Source organism: Bidens hawaiensis, unplaced genomic scaffold, assembly GCF_021521415.1.
Source record: "Bidens hawaiensis isolate Kalapana, Puna unplaced genomic scaffold, B.hawaiensis_p1.1 tig00037609_1, whole genome shotgun sequence".
Lineage (NCBI taxonomy): Eukaryota > Viridiplantae > Streptophyta > Magnoliopsida > Asterales > Asteraceae > Bidens > Bidens hawaiensis.
In genome coordinates, this window is record NW_027496568.1 from 30,712 (window position 1) to 42,138 (window position 11,427).

Consider the following 11,427-nt stretch of genomic DNA (forward strand, 5'->3'; position numbering starts at 1 on the left):
AAATAGGTTTAAAAATAAAATTTCCAAAACCGGGCCTGGGGGACTTGAACCCGCTCCCCCTCGTGACCAGATTATCATGCACTTGTCACTAGGGCAGGTGTCTAACTCGATTAAAACATTAAACCAATTAAATATATACACAAACCCAGTTCATGTTCTTCCCCAATATAAATCCTAGAACTGAAAAACGAATCATTTACTCATTGTTAATCAAAATTGACATAAGGTTATTGTTTATCGGTTAAAGACAATCTAAAAACATGTTTAATCACCAGAAAAGATCACAGAATGAGGGTTAATGATGAAATAGGTTCCGCGGCTCGAGCTAGATATCAAACAAGTCCTTGACGGCTTCGAATGATAAAATTGAGTTGGGGTTTGATTCGCGATGGTGTGAGGAGTGTGTGTGTGTGTGTGCAAGTTAAATTGCAATATAGCTTGGCATTTATAGCGTTTAGTAGGTCAATTGAGCCGCGGTTCGAGTTTAAATGATTTAGCTGTCAATTAGTCATAGTTTACCATGTTTAAGGCGTCAGTTAGCGTGTTTTAGGGTGACAAAAAGATTTGGTAACATCAATTCCCTTGATTTGGCCGGAATTCATGGATTGAAAATGGTATGGTGGTGAGGATCGGTCGGTGATGACGATGGAAATGGAGGGAAAAGGAAAATTCTATGTTAATTTGTAATTTGGTCCTTGGTCTTGAGAGGTGGGTGGAAAAGAGGTTAAAATGTTAGTTTAGGGTCATTATTAATTTAACATATCTCCTAGTTATATATAAAAAATGCAATAATTACAATAAATAAGAAATTCGTTGATTAATTATCCGAATACGAACCCGGGTCGGGTAAAGGTTACAAAAACGAAAGACCCGAAATGTTACAAACCCGAACCGCCAATCAAAATTCGAACCGAAACTGACCGTAACCTATCAAGAAACCGGGTTTAACCGAAACCGATCATAAACTGATTTTGACTTTTGATGACCAAACCTAAGCGGTTCCAACCTAATCCGGTATTGGGTTTTAAACCGGTTTTTTCACCTTTATATACAAGTAGCTTACCGTTTTCGGTGAGAAATATACATATATATATAGGGGAAGTATAAAATGAAAACCCATTTGAGTTGTGAAAACCCGTGAAAACCGTATGTAACATCGTTTTTTTTTTGAACATGTAATATATGTTGTTACATTTAATACAAAACATCGAAAAATAAAAAAAACATTGTTTTGCTATTTTTTAACATTTTTTACTAATTTTTATATATGTTTTCAGGAGAGAGAAAATGTTATATATATGTTTTCATTTTTTATTAACTTTAATTGTGAACCACAAGATTCAAACTTTAATTAAACCAGGTTGAGAATGGGTTTTTAGAGTTTTCACAACTCAAGTGGGTTTTTATTTTAACCCATATATATATATATATATATATATATATATATATATGAGAAGTATAGTTTGAAAACCCTCTTGAGTTAAGAAAACCCGTGAAAACCCTATGTAACATCGTTTTTTTATTTTTTGTTACATGTAATCTATGCAGTCGATATCGCCGATATATCACTGATATATCAGTGATATATCGGTTATCGGTCCCTTGGCGATATATCAGTCAAAAATATCGGTCAGAATATCTGTACCGATAATATCAGCGATATTGACCAATATTTAACCGATATTGAACTAATATTTGACCGATATATCACTGATATCCCCGATATTGGTGTTTTGAGTCTTAATTGTCAACTTTTAGTGTTCAATGTTAGTGTTTTAAGCCTTAATCAATTCTTACTTACTACGATTGTTAGTGTTTTGCAATTTGCAAAAGGTTAATTTGTTAATGGTATGAGACCATACTCATTTATTAGTGTTAAATTGCTATATATACGAATTTTACATGATATTAAAATTATCGATATCCCATCGATATCTCACTGTGATAACCGATATCTCAGATATCGATCCTTGACCGATATTTTTCCATATTAACTGCTTAACATGTAATATATGTTGTTACATTTAATACAAAACATCATAAACATAAAAAAAATGTTTTGCTATTTTTTTTACATTTTTTTAATAATTTTTATATATGTTTTCAGAAGAGAGAAAATGTAAATAAACTTTTACATTTTTTATTAACTTTAATTGTGGACCACAAGATTTAATCTTTAATTAAAAACATATGGTTAAGAATGAGTTTCTAAAGTTTTCACAACTCGGGTGAGTTTTTATTCTAACCTAACCCTATATATATATATATATATATATATATATATATATATATATATATATATATATATGGGAGGGTTATAGTAAAAAGAAGTAGTTTTTTAGGAATACTAGGAATAAACCATAGCCATTGGATCATGTTAATCAATGGTTGAGATTTAAAATTACCAAAAACTGAAATTGTTTCCTAGATATACTCTTTCACCTTTATAACCGACATAATTTCCTAGAATTATTTTTTCACTATAGGTTATAATACCACATGTAAAAAATCTGTTTGTTCTTACCATTCCTAGGAAACTTATTCTGATTTGAACCATTTTCTATATATATATATGTGTGTGTGTGTGTGTGTGTGTGTGTGTGTGTGTGTGTGTGACATAATTAATTCAACATGACCACAAATGGTATGTAGGGCTGTAAGCGAACCGGACATCCGATGGTCGTCCGTTCAGTGGAAAGCTTGTTTATGTTCGCTCATTTAAAAAACGAATCGGACACGAACAAAATATTTTGTTCGGTAACCTTAAAGGACGAACATGGACAGAGGCCGTGTTCTTTACATAGTGTTCGTGAACGTTCGGTAATCCATCCGGTAATTCTATTGGATTGCCATTACCACGGGCTTCAAAAAAATAAAAACAAGGTAATGCTATTTGTTTTCAACTAATTTTCATTTTCTTATTAATATGTAATACTTATCTTCTTTGATAATTGTAGGAAAATGATGAAAATGATAATGATATTGTGTATGCTAAAATTTCTTGAGGAATGAAGAATTTGAAGCTTGTTTCTTGTGAAACATTAGAAGAATTGTGGAGTTTGAACTCCAAGACATTATTTTGATATAAATATGTTTTGGTTATTATGTTAAGTGTTAAGTTTTCTTTTTGGTCATCATGTGGTGTAATTCCGGATTTGTGGGTGAACTTTGTGGATTTATGATTATTCCTTTGAATTAGTATATAACTGTTTATGTTTGTTTGTTGATTAGAGTCGTTTATGTATGTTTGTTCAGTAATGTTCATAATGTTCGTTTGTCTATTAGTGTTTGTGTGTTCATTTGTCAATTAGATTCCGGTAGCATTCGTTTGTTCATTTGTGTCAATTAGCGTCCATTTACAATATTAACGAACGGACACATACAAACTTTATTACTTAACAGACGGACACGGGCACGAATTTTCGTTCGGTAGAGTGTTCACGAACCGTCCGTTTATCCGAAAAAAGCTTGATGAACACAGATTAAGTATCATCCGGTTCAATTCAGTTCAGTATCGTCCGGTTCAGTTCAGTCAGTTTATAGTCCTAATCCTAATGATATGGACTTCTGGCTAGCCATCGCTGACTAAAAAAAGTCAGAAAGTTGAAAGTAAATGCCAAGCAAATTATTAGGTTTGACTAAGCATTAATTTAGGGTGTATTGTCACATTTGTTAGGGCCAAAATATCTAGAAATTTAACTGTCAAAATCTGGAAAAAAAATACACAGATTGCTAAACCGCCATGAATCGTCTTATCTAGAAATATAACTGCCAAAAACCTGAAAACCCGTCATTTTGGACGGCTGTGATCACTTTCAGAAAATAACCGTCCATTTTTTAACAGCAAGGAAAATGTGGTTATTCATCTAGGCGACAGCTAGACGACCGTGGTCTATATTATTAATAATGTTGAATTATTTAATGTTTATATCTAGTAGTTAATAGGATAACTAGATAGACTGGTCAGCATTGGTTTGATTATGTGTATAGATTTTAATATGACTCATTTAGTATTTTAAATTATTTTACGAGATTTCAAAATGGACCAAAGTGTTTTAATATTCCTTTTTATTGCAAGAATATCTTTAAGATACATGAATATGCCAATACCAACGTTCTGAATGTCAAGATCAAAAAATATGAAAAAAAAAAGAAATAAAAATAAATTAGCAAAACATCAAAATCAACTAGAGTGGTCCCGACGCGCTTTGCGCGGGGAGCTCGACAACGGACCCGCATAGTAAAACGCGAATACGCAAACACATCGTAACGAATATCAACTCGGCACAACAAAATAAAAGTTTATCTAACTATCAAAAGGATTTGGTTGGTATTGGTTCGGCTCATTGCGGCATTGATGTGGTACCGACACTCGGTATGTGGTTACAATACAAAAAAAATATTTTGTTGCGAAAATAACTCCGTTTTCATCAGAACTTACATAACTTGTTGCGAATACAAATTCGTTTTAACGGCATGACATATAAAAATAGGAGCATGCCGTAACGGCATACTAAAGTTTTTAAAACAGCGTATGCTAAAGATTACCAAAGAATCATTAACTTAAATGTATAAGTAATAACAAACTATATGTGAAGGAAAATACATGCTAAGGTACATACTAAAACCATGAAAACTTTAAGATGCTAAAGTAAGAAGTAAAAAAAGTTCAATAAAAAGAAATGACATGAATCAAAACTAAAATAATTTAAAACTTTGAGAGAACTAAATTAAAGCAATTTAAAATTCAAAAACTAAAATGCAATATAAAACACTTTAGCAGTGTTTCTTCTTTCGTATATAGTATGATGTGTTGTCTACCCTTCAATTGCAAACATATCAATATAGCAATCTGATGTCTGACTATAAAATGCCTATAGACTTTATTATCTGTTGTTCCACCATATCGGCTGCATGCATATATGTTATGAAGAACTTGCAATAGTAACATTTCCAGTTACCAATGACTCTCTCATTTCTTTTAAGTTTGATTGTGTTAATATTCACATATCAAACACCATTGATAATCTCTTCCTCTTCTTTTTCATCACCGCCCTTTGCCTTAAAACTGGGCTTATCTCTTACAGTTGAGAAAAAAGATGATTTTTTGATCTCACAAAACCGCCTTTACACTGCCGGATTTTACAGTGTTGGGGTGAATGCTTATTGCTTTTCAATCTGGTTAACTAAGCCTTTATCAGACGGTAGTCAAACTATTGTGTGGATGGCTAACCGAGACTTACCTGTTAATGGAAAGTTCTCTAAGCTTTCCTTGTTGAAAACTGGAAATCTGATCTTGAGGGACGCGTATCAACGGGTGCCTATATGGTCCACAAGTACTAGAGATACAACACAAACTGCACTATTGAGACTGAATAATTCCGGAAACCTTTTCCTTCTAAATAGGGATGGTAAGGTTTTATGGCAAAGCTTCGACTCCCCAACAGATACCCTTCTTCCCAATCAACCCCTCACAAAACTTGTGTCACTTGTTTCTTCAAGAAGTTCAACCAATCACTCATCTGGTTTCTTCAAGCTCTTTTTTGATAATGACAATGTTGTTAGACTTGTGTATAGTGACTCCAAATTGACAGGCATATATTGGCCTGATCCCGAGTTCCGAGCATGGGAATCTGGTAGGAATATATACGGAAGCCGAAGGATTGCAACCATGGATTCTTCTGGTCATTTCATCTCAACTGATGATCTATTGTTCAATACATCAGATGCTGGAGATGAGCCATTACTAAGAAGGTTGACTATGGATTTTGATGGTAATTTTAGAGCCTACAGTCTAGACGAATCTAGAGGAATTTGGCAAGTTACCTGGCAAGCTATGTCTGAAGGATGTAAAATCCATGGAAGTTGTGGAGAAAATAGTACATGTTCTAATGATCCTATTTATGGAAGGAAGTGTTCTTGCATACCTAATCACAGGATGATCAATCACACAGATTGGTCATATGGCTGTGAACCCGAGTTCAAACCGGCTTCATGTGGCAACAGTGAGTACAACTTCCTGCATCTTCCTCATTCTGATTTTTGGGGATATGATTCTAGATACATGCCAAATACCACCCTAAGTACATGTAAAAAAGAGTGCTTAAAAAGTTGCAGTTGTAAAGGGTTCCAGTTCAAGTATGATTGGTCCAAAGGTTTTACTATTTGCTACCCGAAATTTCTCTTGGTTAACGGATTAAGGTCTACAAATTTTAATGGTTCCATGTATCTGAAGGTACCCAAAAGTGTTCCTTTATCTTTGAACAACAGCAGGGATGTTCAAGGCTTCAACTTAAACTGTTCTGGGAAACCTACCATCCAACTTGATAGAGTTTACGATATAAACCGCCAAAAAGATGCCATCAAGTTCCTGATGCTGACTGCTTATGTATTTGGTGCACTCGAGCTCATTTGTATTAGTAGCTTCTTTTATGGAACACGTTCGCGTTCGATTACACGAGAACAAGGTTACTACCAAGCCGCCACGGGATTTAAGCAATTCAGATATGCAGAATTAAAGAAGGCCTCAAAAAATTTCAAAGAAGAGATAGGAAGAGGAGGAGGTGGCATTGTATATAAAGGAGTATTATCAGACAATCGCGTTGTAGCAATCAAGCGTCTTAATTATGAATCTAGTAATAGGCGAGGGGAAGCTGAACTTCTAGCAGAAATAAGTACCCTTGGGAGGCTCAACCACATGAATTTGATAGAGATATATGGTTATTGTGCTGAGAGTAAACACAGGCTTTTGGTTTATGAGTATATGGAGAATGGATCATTGTCTCAGAATCTACAGTCCAACAAGCTGGACTGGGATAAGAGGCTTGATATTGCTTTAGACACTGCAAAAGGGCTTGCTTATCTACATGAAGAGTGCTTGGAGTGGATTTTGCATTGTGACGTTAAGCCTCAAAATATATTGCTAGATCGCGATTACAAGCCAAAGGTAGCAGATTTTGGGCTGTCTAAATTATTGGATAGAAATGACACTCGTGATTTAGAGTTCACAAGAGCATGCGGAACAAGAGGTTACATGGCTCCAGAATGGTTGTTTGTTAATCTTCCTATAACCTCAAAGGTTGATGTGTTTAGCTACGGGGTGGTTATCTTAGAGATGATAACAGGCCGGAGGCCAACTGGTGCCAATCAAAGTGGAGGGTCATCAGAGGGAAGGCTAGATAGCTGGGTGCGAGAAAAGATTGCAGCAGCCGGTGGAAAGAATGATTGGATTCAAGAAGTTGTTGACTCCACAGTGGATGGAAATTACAACATGAGTACAATGGGAACACTGATTAAGGTAGCTTTAAGGTGTTGTGAAGAATATAAGGATGCAAGACCAACCATGAGCCAGGTGGTGGATATGTTGCTGCATGTGGAAAAAGATGATTGATAAGGTAATGGTTTTGATTTTGATCATATTAACTAGAGTATGTCATTAAGCTAAGCACTAACATTAGCAATCTTTATAAATTCCCTTTTTTCGTAACTTCATCACCCTTCAGTTTTATATACTCGAATGATTGCTATCCTGCTTTGTTTTAGTTGTCCAATTTATGATTTGCCTGTTTCATTGTTAGAAAGGTTTCAGATTTAGATTAAGGTTCATGCATGGAATTCAATATTGGAGATCTTCTTACAAGCTATCTGCCAGTTGGAATAGTTTAATCTTCCATAAATTAATATTGTAATTCAACCATTGGAATTAATTATAATATGTTAGAGTTGGTCCAGGATGACACTGACCCATGCTAACGAACAATGGCAAATTCAATATTGGAGATCAATATTGGAGATCTTCTTACAAGCTATCTGCCAGTTGGAATAGTTTAATCTTCCATAAATTAATATTGTAATTCAACCATTGGAATTAATTATAATATGTTAGAGTTGGTCCAGGATGACACTGACCCATGCTAACGAACAATGGCAAATTCAACCAACCTGCTAATGCATTTCAATTATTAGTGTCTGATATTAATGTAAAAGATAGCTCAATTTTGAGTTGCATATGGCATTAAATACATGAAGCATTAAATATGACTTTGAGTTGCAAATGGCAGCTTCTATCTTTATCAAGTCATTTAGTTTTATAAAATTTTTAGAATGAAAATATGAAACTTATGATAAGAGAATTCAGCATTCAGTTCCCTATCATAATTATAATAAAAATCACTACAGTTTTTTCTGTTTTTCAATTAAATAATACATTTTTATAATTTTATCATTATTATTTCTCTTTCCTTCATTCCAACCACTTTCAGAAAATATTAAAATATTATACGGTGTGAATAGTGAAACCCCAAATTTAACTTTCTCGTATAACATTTTCTCTTTACTCTACTCACAATCATTTATAACTATACCATATAATTTACAAATTTACCTTACATATTTTTAGGAATGGGTTGAGAATACTCTAATACAATTACTTGTTTTTTTCTAAGTATTTTAAAATTTTAATCTTAAACTAAATTGTATATTTAGAAGGTGTCATACCTTATTAATGTGAACGTATACGCTACTAAGTTGTATATTTTCGTGTGTGATATACGATTTTGGGCCAACAATTGGTATCGAATCAAGGTTAAAGATCAAGAAGACAACGTGAAGATTGTTCAAAGTAACAATTAGGAGCAAAACTACCCAATCGAATCCATAAAGGATTGATCAAAGGTAAGAAGCTATGATTAATTCAAACTAGAGGAAGCTAGTTGTGTCTATGAGAGACCGGTTAAAGAAGAAGACTTGATCATGATTTTGAAAGCTTGAAAAATAAAATAAAATAAAAAATAAGTGGAAGGCTGATTGAATGAGATGATCAAGGCAGAGAAGAGTTCAAAAACCTCCTTGAAACAATTGTGGAAGAGTTGACCAAGATCCGGTGTGGAAGGTCATCAACCTCTGAAGAGTGTGATCATGGTCACCTATGAGGGGTGTGAGGCATTCTAGACCGAACTTGTGTGATTCAAGTGGTGCGAATGGACGTGTGTGATTCAGGTGATACTAAAGTGATTAGTTCGAGAACAACGAAAGAGGAAGCTATACAGTCTGAGAAGCAATGAAAGAGGGAGCTATGGTCCAAGCCAAGGAAGAAGATAACAAATCATGATTTTTATCATGATGATGATGAACGAGATAGAGCTGCCAAGATCGAGTGGACCGGCTAAAGATAATGGTCCGTGTCACCGAAAAGTATATCGAAAGGTAGAAGGCACATAACTGATGATCAAATAATTAAAGTTGAAGAGACAAGAGTACTGCTTGGAATCAAAGACAGAAGAAACACATTACAATTAGGGGGGGGGGGGGGGGGATGTAGGATTAATCTTAATGTTTACGTTTAAAAGGGTTATTTACGTGCGAACCAAAAAGCCGAGGCGTGAAATGTGTCACACAAAAAGAAATTTGTGTTTGGGATAGATACAAAATAATAGAAAAAAGTTGGCACGTCCCCCTTTCAAGCATCATGTGCATGTCATGAATACGATTCATATAGCCCTATATGAGTCGTATTCCTTCAATCGTTGCAACATACCTCTTAGACAGTTACAACAGTCAAATTCATACTAACATACAAACCATGATGTGTAACACTTTAACGTTTTATGGGTCGTATGTTATAATATGGGTCTCTTTGTTATTAGAAATCATGAATATTTAAGAACAAAATTGGCCATATTTTGTCATATGGATCATTTTGTTCTTTAAAAATAGTCATATTCATGTAAAAAAAATAATAAAATGGGTCCATATTGGCTCACATGGGCAATGTTGTTCTTTATAAACTGTCATATTCATAAATAAAATTAGGCCGTTTTGGGTTATATGGTTCAATTGGTAGTATTATTATTAATATTTTTGTGTTGCAGATTATGGCATCTTCATCCAGTCCACTATAAAGTAAGCGGAGTCACGCATCAGTTATGATAGTAAGGACAAGTACGTGTATGTTGATTACAAATATTTATGTGTATTGTAATGGAAATCAGACTTTTGTTTCTTATTAAAACTTCATTATTCTAAATGAAAATTGGTTTTTATTTGTCCAAACTTTTTCATTTTTGCCGGCGATGGTCCCAACTTTCATTTTGGCTGGCAACGATTCCAACTTTAACATTTCCACCAGTTCACGACTGACGGAGCACTAACTCCGTTATGTTTTTGGTTTATACTTAATATAACCTCAAACTTTAGGGTCTAAACTGAAATTATAAATTTGAAATATATTAAATTAATAGAAAATAACCCAACCCCCCTGTAGCCCGTATTCCGGGCGAGCCGCCGTCGGCAACGGCGTGAGGCTCCGACCACCAAAAAACACCCCATTTCAGCCGTTCTTGACCCGTTAATTTAGAATAACGTAGTTAGACGGCAATAAACAACAATAATTAACATTCTAATTATATTTTAACGCCTTAACCGTCGAACTAATTCCCGTAACCTTCACCGGAAAATTGGCCATAAGCAATTAACACTGATTAATGAATTTCATCGCAATTACTAGTATAAATAGGACCCACACACCAAGCTAAACTTGCTCATCCTCTCAAATCTCACTGATATATCCTCTTTAACCCCGTAATCCTTCCTCTAAGCTCGGAGCTTCGGCCAACTTCGTTCACCCCTTTCCCGGCATCATTCGAGGTAATTAAAACATGGTTTTGAATCATTTTAATCCACTAATCAAAAACCCTAACTTAATTTTAACAAACATGGATTGGATTAATCAATTGGATTTCTAGGGTTTGCAGAATTATGGATGAACCTGTATTATTATATACAATAATCCACGGTGGCTGCCACGTAAGATGTTTTTGACAACTCAGATTGACACGTAAGCAAAAACATAACTGAGTTAGTGCTCCGTCAGTCACGGACCGGTGGAAGAAACGAATATTAAAGTTGGGACCGTTGCCAGCCAAAATGAAAGTTGGGACCAGCGCCGGCAAAAATGAAAAAGTTTGGACCAATAAAAACCAATTTTCTTATTCTAAATTAAAACATTAAATATATTACATCATGATCTTCGATTGAAACTTAACTGAATAATTTCTCTAAATCAATCCACACCTTGGCTTTGATACTAATTGTTATGGAACACCAAAGAAATTGATCCAAATTGAAGAACACAAAAGGATTGATTCTTTATTATGAAACAGAATGAAACGAAATTACAAAACGGAACTCTTTACGCATTTGATTTGAAGCCGATGGTCATTTACTCAACCCCAAATCGAGATGTTAACGATCTGTTAACAACCCAAGTTTCACTTTGTCACGATTAATCCTTATTTGAGTCTTCACCCAAACTTCACATCTTTCTGAAAATTACTAACCCTGAAACTTTAACTGGCCAACTATTGACTTCCGAGCTTTGACTTTAACTATGATTTGACTTTATTTCCAACAGTATGTATTTTAATTCAT

The 11,427-nt window shown here is 34.4% G+C and overlaps 1 protein-coding gene across 1 annotated transcript; it reads left to right on the forward strand.

Annotated features, from left to right (window-relative positions):
* The first annotated feature begins 4,922 nt into the window (after nt 1-4,922).
* LOC143589536 (putative receptor protein kinase ZmPK1) lies at nt 4,923-7,441 on the forward strand. The gene has a single exon (XM_077070269.1). It carries the CDS (start codon nt 4,964-4,966, stop codon nt 7,388-7,390), a length of 2,427 nt encoding a protein of 808 aa, XP_076926384.1. The 5' UTR covers nt 4,923-4,963; the 3' UTR covers nt 7,391-7,441.
* The last annotated feature ends 3,986 nt before the right edge of the window (nt 7,442-11,427 follow it).

What these genes read in the sequence shown, in the direction of transcription:
- LOC143589536 (XM_077070269.1), top strand. Translation starts at nt 4,964, where the DNA reads ATGACTCTCTCATTTCTTTTAAGTTTGATTGTGTTAATATTCACATAT.